The sequence below is a fragment of the Brassica oleracea genome, chromosome C8, assembly GCF_000695525.1.
Source record: "Brassica oleracea var. oleracea cultivar TO1000 chromosome C8, BOL, whole genome shotgun sequence".
NCBI classification, from domain to species: domain Eukaryota; kingdom Viridiplantae; phylum Streptophyta; class Magnoliopsida; order Brassicales; family Brassicaceae; genus Brassica; species Brassica oleracea.
The window spans coordinates 38,357,248-38,373,968 of NC_027755.1; the positions used below are offsets into that span (position 1 = coordinate 38,357,248).

General features: G+C 34.6%; 4 protein-coding genes across 4 annotated transcripts in view; 2 read left to right on the forward strand and 2 right to left on the reverse strand.

The window, feature by feature from the left end:
• Positions 1-1,823: 1,823 nt before the first annotated feature.
• Positions 1,824-6,167, reverse strand: LOC106308439 (cytochrome P450 71B2). The gene is given in 4 exon segments (XM_013745601.1): positions 1,824-2,263; positions 4,828-5,145; positions 5,243-5,602; positions 5,604-6,167. Coding segments are annotated over 4 exon segments (1,530 nt in total). The 5' UTR covers positions 6,141-6,167; the 3' UTR covers positions 1,824-1,948.
• A 2,925-nt stretch (positions 6,168-9,092) lies between these two features.
• Positions 9,093-11,434, reverse strand: LOC106308446 (proteasome subunit beta type-5-B). The gene is made up of 8 exons (XM_013745610.1): positions 11,380-11,434; positions 11,037-11,166; positions 10,817-10,946; positions 10,485-10,591; positions 9,857-9,991; positions 9,678-9,781; positions 9,503-9,603; positions 9,093-9,414 (listed from the first exon to the last, which is right to left on the reverse strand). The coding sequence occupies exons 2-8, from the start codon at positions 11,154-11,156 to the stop codon at positions 9,287-9,289; spliced, it is 825 nt and encodes a 274-aa protein (XP_013601064.1). The 5' UTR covers positions 11,157-11,166; positions 11,380-11,434; the 3' UTR covers positions 9,093-9,286.
• A 297-nt stretch (positions 11,435-11,731) lies between these two features.
• LOC106308435 (coilin) lies at positions 11,732-14,957 on the forward strand. The gene is made up of 13 exons (XM_013745597.1): positions 11,732-12,061; positions 12,150-12,214; positions 12,284-12,517; positions 12,594-12,776; positions 12,859-12,925; positions 13,118-13,195; positions 13,288-13,486; positions 13,556-13,596; positions 13,680-13,874; positions 13,955-14,026; positions 14,109-14,258; positions 14,347-14,488; positions 14,575-14,957. Exons 1-13 carry the CDS (start codon positions 11,864-11,866, stop codon positions 14,754-14,756), a joined length of 1,806 nt encoding a protein of 601 aa, XP_013601051.1. The 5' UTR covers positions 11,732-11,863; the 3' UTR covers positions 14,757-14,957.
• A 335-nt stretch (positions 14,958-15,292) lies between these two features.
• The window catches only part of LOC106309350 (pentatricopeptide repeat-containing protein At1g12300, mitochondrial-like), a 2,149-nt gene continuing 720 nt past the window's right edge, over positions 15,293-16,721 (forward strand). Inside the window, exon 1 of the mRNA XM_013746382.1 lies at positions 15,293-15,952. Coding sequence (XP_013601836.1) covers positions 15,293-15,952 — 660 coding nt within the window. The remainder of the gene's footprint in view (positions 15,953-16,721) is intronic.

The window sequence follows — 16,721 nt, forward strand, 5'->3', positions numbered from 1 at the left end:
CAAAAGAATATGCTCGCACTTTCCTTAAATAAAAGCTACGGAATTGCCTAATATGATTAACGTATATATGACAATTAATGATTATGAATAATAAATATTTGATAATAATTTTGTATCTTATCTCTTTTTTGTTTAATTTTATATTATTAAAAGATATTAAACAACTACATTAACCATATAATAAAAAAATATTTTTTTTCTAATATGTTATATTTTGAATTTTTAAAACGACTATAAATTACTAAAAACGTTAAATGTCTCACACTAAAATTTTGTGATTAATTTTTGGTAATAACCAGATACAAATCATCATAAATCGTATGAATATGAAGTCTCATTTACTAGACATTCATATTATATATTAATATAGTTTAAAATTAAACTATATAACATAGAAAAATACTTAAATATCATAATTTCTAAATTTGTATTGAAAAATATTGAGACCTTAATATTTTAATTTTGAAATTTGCATTCAAAAAATTGCACATTAGAAATTTTGTTTTTATCATATGAGTATGAATTTTTAATAATAAATATTTATATTAAAATATACTATATATCTATGTCCATGTCATTGAAATTTAGTTATATACCATATAAAATAAATAAAATGATTGATTTTGATTTATTTACCAAAGAAGTATCGTAAATAAACAAGACGTATTATTTTGATTTATATCTTTACTATAACTTAATTATATACATAATACGTAAATGAACACATAAATAATAATATAAAAATTATTTTTTATATATAACATTCATTCCGTGCAATTGTGCGGGTCTAGTATATAAAATTAGACAACTCCTACTATTACATGTATCACGAATATTTGGAAATCTTATGAAGGAAAACTCATCCTATTTTCTCTTTTTTTTTTGGTAATTTTATTATATTCTATGGATGAAGTATCTACTGAAAATTCGGTTTGCAATGGAGGTGGTCTAAAAGGTGCAAACTTATAAGTTGTATACCGATCATTTATTAACTAGAGACGTCAAATGGCTCCTTTCATATAAACTGAACCTCATTTAACTTTTTTATAAAACCTGATAAAACTTATTAGTGCACTAGCTATATTGAATTAACAATAATGATGGTGTACTGTTCTATTCCATTTTATTACTGTTGTTATTACTTACAAATATGTTAATTAGTTGTAGCTCTTGTATGTCTTGGTTTATATTTGCTGTCAAGACTCAAAAGTATATTGATCATTTAGAGAGTGAGAAAAACGATCACTACTCGCTAGAAATGGGGAATCAAGTGAAATGGCCTAACTATCAAAGTTGGATTGGTCACGATCATTTAGGACAAGGAGACGGATACTCAACAAAGTGCAAATCTCCGAGTGGTTGGAAGTATATTTTCTTGAATAAGAAGAGGAATACAATACTTTCATGCTACGTACTACGTACGAGTCTACGAAGAAAAATTAAATGACTTAAAAAGAACAAAAAAAAATCACAAAAAGAGTAGATTATTTCATATATTCCCAATATGGTTTTGTTGGCGGTAGATATTGTTCGTATATCTAGACCACCTCACCAACGTAGAGGCAACACTGCCTTAGTAACCGGATAGTGTTTTGCCTCTTCACCGTATTGAGATAATTCTGTTCCCATGCATGCATGTAGCCACTTGGATGGTATATGTAATTCTGTTCAGTCGGCATCTATTGGTCAAACATTATCTAACCTATTATATAATTCAACACTATTTAAGTTTTGAAAAACAGGTTAAATCATGTTTGAACGATGTTATGATGTTAAATAACTTGTTTTATAAAATGGAAAACAAGGTATGAGTATGACCGCAACTTTCTTTAGAAACGAATAAACTTTTATTATTTCTTGATATAGTATCTTTCAAACATCAATTCTTACATAAATACAACAATATCCGTAGAATCTTACCTTTCATGTTCGTGATCTTTCCATGGTATTAAACTTTCTGGACTCCACATCCATAACGTCGAAGGGGTACAAGTTGAAGAGGTACTTTCTTGACAATGGAGAGAGTACCATATTCTTCCATATCAATGTCTCCAATTTTCATCCCATCAGGCAATCCCCAATCGAAAAAGTAAAGCAAATTCATCAATCCTAGCTCAACAGTAGCAGCCCCCATTGGCATCGCCGGACACATCCTTCGACCAGAACCAAATGGTAATAGCTCAAAATGTTGTCCTCTGAAATCTACAGAACTATTAGCAAACCGTTCAGGGATGAAATCTTCAGGGTCGGTCCAACGCTTGGGCACTACAAGAAAAATTGAACATTGTGACTAGATATTATGACAAAAAGTTTGGTCACAATATTGCGACAATTTACATACGGGGTAGTGACTAAATTTTTTTGTCACAAAATCGTGATTATTTTGTCACAAAATCGTGATTATTTTGTCACAATGTTGTGACGAATGTAAAAGTAACAAATGAAACGTTGCTAAAAGTTACAAAAAATGTGACGAAGTGGTTAGTCACAAGTATTGTTACGGAATCGAGACTAGAAGTCGTCCCTACTAGACACGATTTCATGGTTTACATAGTGTCATCCAGGGTGACCAAAAGTTCGTAATCATATCATCTCAACTTGTTACGGGGTTGATGACTTTTAATTTAATCATAATTGTAATATAAAATATTACTATATTCCATCACTATTATAAAAGCGATATTGCTTTAAAATTCAGACTCAAAATTTTATCTTTTCAAATTACTCTCACATCTATAATTGAAACCCCAAACAACTACCCCAAACTCTAATCATTAAATCATAAAGATTAACCTTACACTTTAAGTGATAAATTACAATTGCTATAATATGCGTAAAACTAATATCTAACACTCATACAAAATTATAACATTATAATCTAAACTTTAACTTCATACTTTATATCTGAACCTCAAAATGTATTCTCCAAACTCCAAACCCTAAATAATAAAGATAACCCTCGACACTTTAAATCATTGAAGTTAAAATCATAATAACCAAAATATAATCACTAATTATATATAAAAATATTTAATAAATTTACATATAAAATTTAATAAATTTAGTTAAAAAATATAAATTGAATTCACTACGTATAATATTAATAACCACCAAATTTAATATTTTATAAATCCTAACACCAAACATTAAAACAAACTTAAAATCGTATACCCTAAACTCCAAATTCTATATCCTAACTCTATATACTTGAACTTATAACTTTAAGTCATATAAATTAAATCACAAATCCTTTTAACAAACCTTAACTTTAAACATGTACATGAAACCCTATACCCTAAACTCTAAATCATAAATTATGTCTTAATCTTTAAAAAATATCATACAATTTTAAATATTAAACTATTACACCAACATATAACCATTGATTAAGAATATTTTCATTAAAAAAAACATATAACCATTGAATACGTACACAAAATTAATCTATCTCTATCAAGAAAATCAATTAATTAAACTACAAAACCAAAACTTAAACAAAACTAAATAACCATGTTTTGGTTTTGGCTCCAAATTATTTGGAATTGACATTAAATATTTTAGGTTTCCCACGTCAAAAAAAAAGGTTTCCCATGTTTTGAGAATATGCTCTATCTCATAACCCTATTCGACTCTTATTTGGCGTAGCCTCCATCTACTCTTTTCTCTCTTTCTCTAGCAAATCAACAATCCTTTCAGATTCTTCTTTTTTATTCAGTTCATCCATTTGATTCTAACTCCCTCTTATGTTCTTCTCCCTGAACATCTCTTTCTTTATTTTTATCTCTCAGCGATTTTTAGGATTCAGATTTCAAAGCTCTTTTCACTCACTAATGGTCGAAACTTTTACCCTACTGCTTCTCAACGACTCCAAGGATCTGTAATGCCAATGGAATTTACTAGCTAGTCGAGTATGTATCTCTCTCAGTTCCATTTCTTTTTCGATTTAATATGTTACTTTTTCAGATTCTAGTTTGGTTCATTTGATTTTATCTGATGTTAGATTTCGGATTCAGATGCAGATACAACCACTACTTTGTAGTAGATCTGACCACTACAGTGTTAAAGGCTTTCATCGGGAGTATATGAACAGCCAATGATGATGGCGGAGGTGTAGACAAGGGCGGAAGGAGAAGGAGGTAGTGGTGTAGGTGACCAGGAGTATACGAATCTCGTTTGGTTGCTGTGGTTTGACGGAGGCAAAGGAGGTGGTGGTGTAGGAGACCAGTTTACCCTAATTTGCTTTGCTTTGGTTTGTATCATATTTGGTTTCTAATACCAGCTTAATTTTTGTAACCAGTTAACCGATATGTAGTTTGGGATGTCAATAAAATATATTCTAATTACAAATTTCTTTTTTATTTTAATTAAATTTTCTTTTAACATGAATTAGCTTTTATTTAATTTATTTAAACTAATTAGTTTTATAAATAGAATTAAAACATATAAAAGCCACGCAATAACTATAATTTATTTGGTAAGTATTTGTTAATTGCCACAAATACGAAGTGACTACTTAGTTATAAAATGTAACAGATGTGTGACAGAAATATTGTCACAAATTGTCTCGTACTTACTAACGTATTTGTGCGTAGCACTTTGTGTCAGTTTTGTGACTACTTTATCTAGTAACAGTTTGTAACAAAACTGATACTATTGTAATTGTCTCTATAGTTGTGACATTTTTATGACTAAGTTGAATTTGTGACGACTTTATTGTGACCTTTCAGAAACCGTCACATATCGGTCACAATAGATAATTTGTGACAAATTATTTGTATATTGTGACTAAAAACATTGTCACAATATCCATTTATTCTTGTAGTGGGGGTCACGTCCTATTGTCCATACATTAACTTGGATTTGCGTCTTCGGGGGAATATCATAGCCGTTGATCTTGATGTGAGACATTGTTTCTCTTGGTACTATAAACGGAAGTGGTGGATGTAATCTGAATGTTTCCTTGATAATGAGATTCAAGTATTCAACTTTGCCTAGATCATCTTCATTGATTCTTTCCCTTTTGGCTCCCAAGGTGGTTCGAATATTCTCTTGAGCTTTCTTCAACACTCTTGGGTTTCTAACGAGTTCTGTCATCGCCCAAATCATTGTTATAGAGCTTGTATCTATCCCCGCAAGAAACACATCCTAAAAAATCACATAACAAACATAAAAAAAATCTTATATAATATACTAGTTTTTTACCTAATCAAGTGGGTACATGACAATTATTTAAAAAATTTACCATGACGATTGCCTTGAGATTATCCATACTAGGCTTGAATGAATCTGCATCCTCTTTATCAATCATATCTAACAACAAGGAAACAATATCCTTATTTTTCCGTCCTTCTGGCTTCAAGTGATCATCAATCACATGCTGGTAAAAAGCATCAAGCTCTTTAAAGGCTCTGTTGATCTTCTTGTTTCTTCGCAAAAACCAGTCTAAGAATCTTCCAACCCCACCAGGGAAGAAGTCAGAGAAAGTGAAAGTCCCTAGAGCTACCGCTGCCTCGGTTACAAGCTCTTCAATCCTTTCTTGATCGATAACGAAGCCGTCCACGTGGAAGTTCTGTCCTAAAGCTACTCTACAAATGATGCTCGCGCGCGGTGAGTGAAAAGAAGGTTTTGCTCAAATCTACAGGAGATTGTGTCAAAGCAGATTCGGTTACCTTCTTCACCACGTAATCTACCTCTTCCTCTCTTATATACCTAAATGACTGAACCTTCTTAAGGCTTAAAAGCTCGATAACCGCGATTTTTCGCATTTCACGCCAGTAAGCACCGTATGGCGAGAATGAGATGTCTTTAAAGCCGTAAGAGAGTTTTCCTGTCCCGACCGTCTTTGGTCGACTGCAACATTCCAAGTCGTGAGTTTTGAGAACCGCTTCCGCTGCTTCACTCGATGAGATGACAACCACTGGAACAAAGCCGAGACGTAGAAGCATCACTGGTCCGTATCTGAGTGAGAGGTTATGAAAACATCTGTGAGGCAATCCTGAGAGATGATGCAAGTTCCCAATGATGGGAAGACTTGAAGGGCTTGGAGGAAGATTAAATTTTGAGTTTTTAAACTTCTTAAGAAAGATGGATGATACAAGAGTAAGAAGCGAAACCATTAAGAAACAGAGCAAAATCTCCATTTTTTCTTTCTTTCTAAGCTATGGTTCTTGGAGAGATGAGTGTATAACTTCAACGTGTCTTGTGTATATAATATAGTGCCACTAGATAGATGACCTAACCGACACGTTAGGTCTACAAAATCAAGTGGTTGAAAGTTGCTAAATTTGTGGAAATTATCTTCTTCAGCATTATAAATGACACAAAAGTCTAATCCATTAGAATTGGTTATGAGATATGATTGGTTGTTTGGATAATATGGCACTGGTTGATTGGACGGTGTATGAGCCAGGCTTCTTCTGCTATTCGATTATTAAAATATCCAATGATTTAACACAAAACTTGTTAAAGAATAAGTCTTCCTTCGACGTAGACTGATGTGCAAGTTTCATTCTTTTGGTTATAGAATTCATTGTTCCTAAATATTTATTATCTATTTTCAGGTTCAGTCCAAAAAAAGAAAGAAAATGTATTTTCAGTTTGTTTTTTTTAGTGGGAAAATGCTACGCTGAACATATATATTTTGTGGCTGTTTCTTGAAGAGATGAAGTGAAAGGACGTTTATGACGACATATTATTGCAAGTTGCAGTAGAAGCATAATCACTATCTTCTTTGGAATCATGAATGCGACTGGTGGCGGATCCAGACCGATTATTTGACGGGGCACATAACTAATAGATATAATAAATAATATTAAATTAATTTATATAAAGTAAATAACAATATATTTAAAATTATTATAAACTATTAATCATTAAAAATTAACTAAAAACTGCAAAGAAAATAATAAAATTTAATGTAGTTCAACTCAGAACAAATTTTATAAAATAATTTTATAATTATTAATTGTTTTACAAATGTAACTAATCTCAACAGCATACTGTTACAATTAGAATTAATAAGAATATATATAAAAATTAGTCTTCAAATTTACACATACATAACAGCATATCAACATACATAACATTTTATAGTCATCATATCATAAGGAACTAAACTCTAAAATATTAAATAAAAATGAATTGATTAATTAGTTTTATTTCTTTATTAGCAATTGCTAATGTCTACTACTAAAATACGAACTTAAAATGTGCTAAAAAGTTGAAATCTAAAATGAAATATAAATTACAATAGAAAGAACTATGAAAAGACAAACAAAGAAAGGCAAAATATGGTAACAGAAAAATAATCATATAAGTAAAAAGCAACGAGGTAGTCAAAAAAAAAAAAAAAAAAAAAAGAAGCAAAATATGGATGCAGAATTACCACTTTGGTTTACAAAGTAAATATGAATCTGTAAATGTTTGATGTCAACAAAAAAAAAAAAAAAGGCAAATTATGGTAACAGAAATATAATAATATTAACAATAGCTTTGAACAAAGATATTGTACGTGTCAAAAAGACATTAATTGTACAGCAAGAGGATATAATCATATAAGTAAAAAGCAACGAGGTGGATTCGAACACTGTAATAAACTCGATATAACCGGTACATGTTCACCGGTTGTTCCACGATCATCATAATGACACGCCTAACTAAGTAGTATTTATAAAGTAGTCGGAGGCACGTGCCTCCGTTCGTTATACTGTAAATCCGCCCCTGAATGCGACAAAAGCATAATCATATTAGCCGCCAAAAAATGACTTGTGGTCCAAACATCACTTATTTGTTAGAATTGAAAACATCAAACGTTTGACAAAGATTCATTTTTCTATGTCTTCTGTTCTTTTATGTTATCCTCTCGTATTTTTTGTCTGCGTTTTGTAGTTATGATGATCTATTTTGATCAGTATTGGATCATATCTTATAACTGACCTGCAGATCCGACGAATACTACGTCAGTGTAGCACTGTGTGTTTGTCTACTCGGGCTTTTATATGGATTCTGACCAAAAATTTTAAAAGTTTTTGGTACTTGGTGGAACGGCGGTCTTCTCGTTAAATTTTGGATCCTTGTGGAATGACAGTTTTGGTGTTTGATTGATTTGCTTAACCTCTTCAACGTTTCGGTGGCAGAGTGAAAATGGTAAGAGATCAAAGATCAAAAGCCCTCTGACTCGTCATGTTCCCCTTAGCTGCAATAACTACTCAGTAAGGAAGCTGATCAGTAAAGTTTACGCTTTGAAAATTAGTACAAAAACTAGTATGTTGGTTGGTACTATCTCAATCTTTAGCGAATTCTCTTTTTAAACTCTTTTGAGCTTTTATGTCACGATTTTTTATAGTTTAGTTCTAGCGAGTTGTTTGAACTTTGCCTTCTTATTCTTATGGCTCGAAAGTAAACAATATTAAAAAAAGATTCAGGAATAAGTTATGAGAAATACTTCAGGATAGCACTAAAAATTTTTTCGTCACAAATATAGACTATAAGGATCAAAATGACCAAAATGTTTCATTAAAGAGGTAATACATTTATACCCATAGGGTTAACTAATTCAAACCTTAGGTTTTAGAGTCAAGGAGTGGGATTTGAGATTGAGATTTAAAATTTTATAAAATAAAAAATAAATATTAAAAATTTGAAAATAAAAATTTAAAAAATAGTTTCAAAAAGTATTTTCGAATTACAAAAAGAAAATTTCAAAAAAAAAAATCAAAAAAAAAATTCAAAAAAAAAAATTTATAAAAAAGTTCGAATTTGAAAATATATAATCTAAAACTATAAAAAGAAAATTTAATTTTTTTTATTTTTTTATTTTTTATATATCTAGGGTATTAGGGTCTTTTTACCTATTAAATAAAATATTTTGATCATTTTCGTCCTTGTAATTTATTTTTGTGACCAAACTTTGAAAATTGTCTATATAGGAGAATTGACCGTAAGTTATTGTCGACTATACTATTACAGTTGGGTTTGGTCGTGCCGGTTTTGCCTATATAGATTGCACATTAATCATCTAGATGTAAAGAATTAGAAAGTATTTAGATGTGAACTTACGTTCATGAACTGATATTTTTCAACCAAATATTTTCTTTATAATTATTCAACTTATGTTCCTAATTTCACGGTTGAAACAAAGACTGAAGAGTTGAAAAAGCTGTTTGAACAAAGTAAAGAGAATATGTGTTTGCAGAAAATAAAAAGGAGAATCTTAATAGAGTGAACACCAGAGCTTAAGCTAAAGAAAGGGAGTGAATTGATTAGGAAGTAAAAGAAAGTCTTAGTTTTACTCGGCAGCTGCTTCCTCCATGACCTGTTCCGCAATGGCTGGTGGCACGGGGTAGTAGTGATAGTGTAGCTCCCCAACATCGTCTCCTGACAGTTTCGTCCATCCATTAGGACCCACGTGGTACACTGATCACACGAGAAGAGACAAAATCTTATTTTATGAGCCAAAAATTCAGTATCTAGAAAATTTAGCATCACATCTGAGGCTACTTACCGCTAGCAACACCACCACTGGCTCCATCACGGAATGTCGCATGATAGATTGATCTCCTTGCCAACTCGGAAGCTTCTTCAACTGACATATCGAACTTGTATCTAATGATAGAAGCAAGATTAGAATATGGTTTTAGCTATTGGGATTGGAACAAAAGAGATGAACATGTTCTTACCCGCTGTCTAGTACACCGTAAGCGTATGGCGAACCAGAACCAACTGAAAACCTGTCTCCCTTGAGTCTTCCTCCTTCGTTGTCGACATAGTATAGTCCAGGACCCTATCCAAGGAGAAGTTAGATTCTCAAGGGTGAGAAAAAAGAAATAGATGAACATATGAAGTTGGTTTCACTGACAGTTTCGTCCCATCCAGCAATCATGGTGCCGACGGAAAGTCCCATTCCACGGTATGAGTAGAGCATGTTTGCGAGAAGTTTTGAAGCTCCGGAAACAGAGATTCTCCTCTTGTTTGCCAGTTCATGTAGACGGCACTTGGATAGACAAATAAATCAAGAGATTAGCCACAGTTTCAACAGATGAAAACCAACATACAGCATAGGTAAACGAAATCAACATGCCAAAATATTCTAAACAAAAGCTGAGTTATACCCACTCAAATGTAAAGCATCACTTTGCAGTTTGCATCATGAACCTTGATCTTACTAAGCTTTTTTTTTTTTTTTGAAACACATCTTACTAAGCTTTTATAGTCATCAATTAAAGTTATTTTGTTATTCGGTATCTTAGTACAACAAAGGTAACTGAAGTACTACTACTTACAACAATGTTTAGTTCCAGAACAAGGATGCTAAAGCCATTAACTATGTGATAGAAAATGCATGCATTAACCTAAAGAGATTCATATAATTTCAAGGTCACCATAATACAACCAAAACCTTTCCAATTATCACTTAAAATGAAGATAAGTCGCAAGATCTAAACATCAGTTCACACAGCAAAGGAAAAACAAACAGAGATAGGTACCTTAATTCCAAGATTCCTGTGCCAGAATTGGCAGTCAGCAGCTCCTCCAGCCATTGTACCAAGCATATAAGGATTGATCTCAATAATCTTCTTCACAGATTGTGAGGCTAAATACAGAAAACGCATAAGAGACATCAGTAGCAATAATACAAACGCTTCCTTTGCTATACTGCCCTCACTATCATTGGCCAACAGAATGTAAATTCTAAGATTTACTTAACAATCCATCTCAAAACTAAGCCAACAAGAAGCTAACTTAATCTTTTACCAGAGTCAACTATACGAAAAGCAAAGATATAAACTAAAGAGTAAAGTGAAGAAAGAGAACATACAGATATATCCACCCATGCTAGCACGAGAATCAGCAGCAACCATGACACCTTCTTTGAAGATAAAAGCGAGTGTCGTTGTTCCTTTCGCAGGCTTCACCATCTGTACTGCTTCTTTCTGAAACCCATCAAACTGAAACCCCACACCAAAAGCAAATCACCAACATTGCTTCTCCTAAGAACCCAAAACAATTTCATCAAATCACCAAAAGGAAAAACTCACATCTGTAGTCCGGGGAAGATCAAACGAGGGCACCGTAGAAAACCCATCAAGCATATCGTTGCTCGAGCCGAATCCAATCGTAGGCATGGATGTCTCGAACCCACTAGTATCAAGCTTCATTGTTAAAACCCTACAGAATACAAGTTCCAATCGATTATAGGAGACGCTATGTAAAGTTTAAAGTTAATCTAGCGTGAGATAAACCAACCCAGAAGTCAAGTAAAGAGCTTTCCTCTAAAAAAAAACTCAAATCAGATCTAGCTCGAGATATAAACCCTAAGCCTTCATCGTTTTAAAAGAAAAATCAACGATACTACAGCTCGATTAAGGATCGTAAACGTACCTTGTCGAAGAAAATAAATCAAATTGAGAGAAAGAAGGGTTAAGCGAGAAGAAGAAGATGACTGACGAACGAAGACGAGAAAAAGGAATAGATCGTTTCTTGAGCACCGGGCAAACCACGGAGGAGCTAACTGGGCCGTGATGGGCCATCTAATTATTGTGCTATTAAGTAATTGGGCCGTTTACTTGTTTCTTAAAATAGTTTAACAAAGAAACCTCTTTGTGAACTAGAGTCTTAGCTCCAACATTTAATATGAGGCTTTACTTAAATAGGCTTGTAACAAGGTCCATTATGTACCCTATTTAAATCCTCCATTTAAAAACCTCTTTCCGAACTAGAGTGTTAGGTTTGGTCTTTAATCTTTTCTCGCTTTCTCCTTCTCTCCTCCGTCTTGGGGAACACAGACAGGGGGGGTTTAAGGATTCCGGAAAGGTCAAAACTTTTAGCGAAAGATCATCCTCTTCCTCTCTGAAACTCGTCTACAATGGCGGAAGAGACGGTGAGGATTCGTCTGGTCTTTGAGAATCAACGGATTCTGAGCAAGTACCAGAAGAAGCAAGGGCTAAAGAGGAGCTGGGCTGTTCTGAATCCTAAATATCACCGAACAGTTTCAGAGTTTTCTAATCATATCCTCTACACATTTAGCCTCTTCGAAGCTTGTCCTCATGGCCTCTCTCTATACGTACGCCTGCTTCTCTGTGTGCCCTAGTGTTCAATGTCAGACTTACATTCACTTATGGGAAGCTTTTATCTTTGATTTGATTTTTCAGATGGATGGGTTCGTTTTGCCGCCGTTCGAGTCGAGCTGTGTGTTAAAGGATAAAGATATCGTTTGGTCAGTTTCACCATGTTTAGGTCTTGTAATGCATTTTTTGGTGTTAAAGTTTTCGTTTTTGTTTTGTAGTGTTAAGAGAAAGAAGGAGCCTTTGTTGGAGATTGTTGGGGAAGACAGTGAGGAGAATGTTTGTGCTGCTATTGAGATTGAAGAGAGGAGGGCTCGGATATGTCCTGATGCGGTGCTTATTGGTAATGAGGAAACTGGAGGATATGAAAGTGAGTCTGAGGAAGAGGAAGAGATTGTGGCGGAGAAGAAGACTTCAAAGAAACGTAAAGCTTCGAGCAAAAGCCTAAGTTCTAAGTAGGATCTTGACCAGAACGACTCTTACTCACCTGTATGTGTGTTAGTTGTTATTCACGTTTGATGATTTTTGTAGGAGGAAGAAGTGTAAGTTAGCTACTACTGAAGAAACTCCACTGGAAAGAGAAGACGCAGCTGTTGTAAACAAAAGCGATGATGTAAAGAAGAAGAAGAGGAAAACAATAGATGTACAGAGAGATGAAAATGATGAACAGAATGATGCTAACGCAAAGTCTATGACCATGACCAAGTCAAAGAAGTAAGTGTTGTGAAAACTTGTTTGAAACTCATGAATTATTTCTCACTGGTTGTTTCTCCATTGCCTTGCTTTCAAATTTCAGGTCCTCGCTTCAAGAAGAGAGCAATGAGCCTGACGAGCTGTGCGACATGTCTGCTGAAACTAAAAAGGTTCGAGTTTACTTCATTGTCTCTCTAGCAACTGGAAGATCATATCATGTCTTGTGTTTGTTTCTTATATTATGAAAGATTGAACAATGTAGATGCAGGGATTTGCTTGTTTTATATGCTCCATTAGCGTCCTATCGTATCCTTCTTTGCGACAATGAATGTGAAGCTAACTCTTCCTTATATTAATTTAAGACACCTAGTAGAAGTGCTCGGCGTAAAAAGACTAAACGGCAATGGTTGAGAGAAAAGACAAAACAAGAGAAGGAAGAGGTTTGTCTTTAGATACTTCAATGATAAGACACATGTATCTATCACTCCTTTAAGCAACACTGATATCTTCTTTCTTGTTATACAATTTGCAGCTTCAACAGAACCAGATGCAGATGGTTGTAGCACCCAGCCAAAAACCAGCTATCACTATCACTATAGACCACCAAGAAACCGAGGAAAATCACTCTGAAGCTCTCGAAAAGCAGCAGCCAGATGAACAAGGTGATGGCGTTGGGGATGAAGTGGTTCCTGTTGAAGTGAGGCCAGGCCACATTCGTTTCAAGCCACTCGGTAAATTATTATTATACTGAACTCTCGTGCATTCTTGTGGCTCCTAACCGTTTCTAGCTTACTTTTCAGATGAATCAGATGAAGCTTCCCCTGAAACTGAACCTCCTGCGGTATGACTTACCCCTACCTTTGTTTCTTTAAGCTTTTGATGAATCTGAAATCTTTAATGATCATATGACTTGATAATGTTTAGGAAAATTTCTTGTGGAACGGAAACATGACGAAGAAGAAAGGCCAAAAATGGGGTACTGAGAAGACAGGATTTTCCAAACGATATGCTTGGGATTTGAATGATACTTATCATCAGACACAGCCCGCTGAGGCAGAGACACTTGCTAACGGTCAGATCGACTATGAACAGCTTGTGGCTTACACTGGCTCAGTAAAGGTTTGCTTAAATAGTATTCACCTTGAGTTATAGATTCAACATTTTTGTTCTCCTCATTCATGATTTGTTAAATGTTTCAGAAAGGAGATATTATTGCGTACCGCCTCATTGAGCTAACATCATCTTGGACTCCTGAAGTTTCCTCCTTCCGAGTAAAGTTTCTGACTTTCCTTTTTGAGCCTGTTGGTCAATCAAAATACCTAAGCCATTTACGTTATGTACATCTCCTGGTAGGTGGGAAAGATAAGCTACTATGATCCAGGCTCCAAGAAGGTGATGTTGATGCCTGTTCAAGGATATCCAATTGAGAAGAAGTTAGAAGAGGACGACGATTCATCGATGCAAGCTGACACATCTCTTTATAACGAAGATGGATCCTTAGAGGTATGGTTTACACTATGTCATGTTCTTTTAGTTGTTTGCTTGCTAAGCATCGGAGTTCTGATATATAAGAAAGACTTTGCTTCTGCAGGTTGAGTTCTCTTCTCTGCTTGATGTCCGCAGCGTCAAAACTAGCAGCTCAGACGTGGTGGAAGTCGCCACCAAGCCTGACCAAGCAGCTACTAATGTAAAGCTGAACACAAACATCAACGGTTTGCAAACCACTGTGAAAGGTACTTCTTCAACAATCTTGAACGCAGTCTAGTATATTGACATGGAAACTTATCATACTTTATCGTTGAACTTATGTAAATTTCAGAGAATGGAAAAGGGAACCCTTGGGAAGAGCTAAGTGAAGCTGTAAGTGCGAAAAAGGCAAAACTGTCTGAAGCCAACAATGGGTGGAACAAGAAAGGGAAGAGTTCAAGTGGAGGCTCGTGGCGGCGAGGTGGGGGAATTGGTCCTCTCATGAACTACCTAAGATCTCAGAAAGAGATATGAGCAATTAGATCATCACATCCTGATGTTTTTCATCTTCTTCTTTTCGATCATTTTGGATTTGCAAAACTCAAGTCAAAAGAAGAGAAAACATTTTGTTTTGCTGATGTGAATGCATAGCTGAATTTTTGTTAGGGAAAAGGACCTTTGATGTCTCTGTATTCATTATAATGGTTAAATACCAAAGAGAAGCTCGTTGATGCATTCAGTCGAACAAGGTGCGGGCGATATTGTCCTCGAGTTCTGTCTAGTGTCTACTCTAATAATCCCATTGAAGCGACAGCGTTTCACTTGGTCGACATTACAAAAAAAAACAAATTAAAATCACATATACAACGACCGACGAGACACGATACATACTTAACAATTTTTTTTTTTTTTTTTTAAAGACAAGACACGAAATTATCACCAAACCGGTCTTCTACTCTTCTTCTTTTTGTTCCCTGTCCCACAAAGATTTCCAAAGCTCAGTCACTCAGAGAATCGAATCTTTGTGTGGCCTAAGAAGAAGAGGGCGATTCATTTGAAGCTCTAAGATGATGTTGAGGACACAGAGATGGAATCTTCTTACTACTTTGAGATTGGTTCATCTCCGTTCAACTGAGACAGGTACTCTGAGAAATGATTTCTTCCAAAGCCCATACGATTTCTTCTGCTTGCAAGGCTTCTCTGGTCTCAGCAGCTATCGAAATCTCTCTTACAAAGAGAAATTGAGAAGTGGACTCTTCAGTATAAAGAAGGATGATGCTGTTGCTCTCTTTCAGTCCATGATTCTGTCTCGTCCTTTTCCTACGGTCATTGATTTCAACAGATTGTTTAGTGGCATTGCCAGGACAAAACAGTATGATCTAGTGCTAGCTCTCTGCAACCAAATGGAATTGAATGGGATTTCACATGACCTCTACACGCTGAGTATTGTCATCAATTGCTTCTGTCGGTGTCGTAAACTCGGTTTTGCTTTTTCTGCTATGGGAAAGAACTTCAAACTTGGGTATGAGCCTAACACAGTCACATTTAACACCCTCCTCAATGGCTTATGTCTCGAGGGCAGAGTCTTTGAAGCTGTGGAGTTAGTTGATTGTATGGTCCTAAGCCAACATGTACCAGATCTCATCACCCTCAACACTCTTGTCAATGGGCTTTGTCTCCAAGATGGACTCTCTGAAGCAATGTCTTTGATTGATCGAATGGTGGACTCCGTATACCCTCTATCCCCCTAAAAACTCTATGTTTATCCCTTTATTATAATATAATTATTTTTTCAATTTTTTTTAAATAGAAAAAGTGGCTAAAAACGGATTGTCCATATCATAAATTAGATATTTACAAGATTCAACCGGAAAGATCCGACCCACACATAACAAACCCTAAAACCCGACCCAGCTAAACCAAAACGATATCGTTTTGGTTTACTCAACTCATTCCCTTCTCCAAATGTCGTTCCTTTCGTCGTCTCTCCCCTCTCGACACTCTCTATTGCGAAATCGGAGATTGAAACCCTAGAGTATCCATCTTCGTTCTTCCTTGTTCATTCTCCATCTAATTCGAAAATCCATCTTTGTTCTTCCTTGTTCGTTTGTGTCTCAACTATCTCTTTGTCTCTCTTATCTGAAACCCTAAAGTCTAGACCGCTTCGTTTCTTCTTCCTTCTTTGTCGAAATCGAGGCTCCATCTTCGTTCCTTGTGGTAAGTGATTAGTTTCCCTTTATTTGGTTGTTATTTGGTCGAATTTGTATGTAGATTTGAAAACAAATTTGGGGAAAACTTTGAATGTGTCTTATGTTTAGATATTGGCTTTGAAATTGGATAAGAACTTGGTAAATCTATTGTTTAGGTATATATTACATCGAATCTGTATGTAGACTGATGCGTTTTTTTGTGTGTTTCCGATTTGAGTGATAAATTGTATTTAATTTTTGTTAATAAAATTGTATTGGGGAAACTTAGTTGATGTTGTGTTGTTGTTTT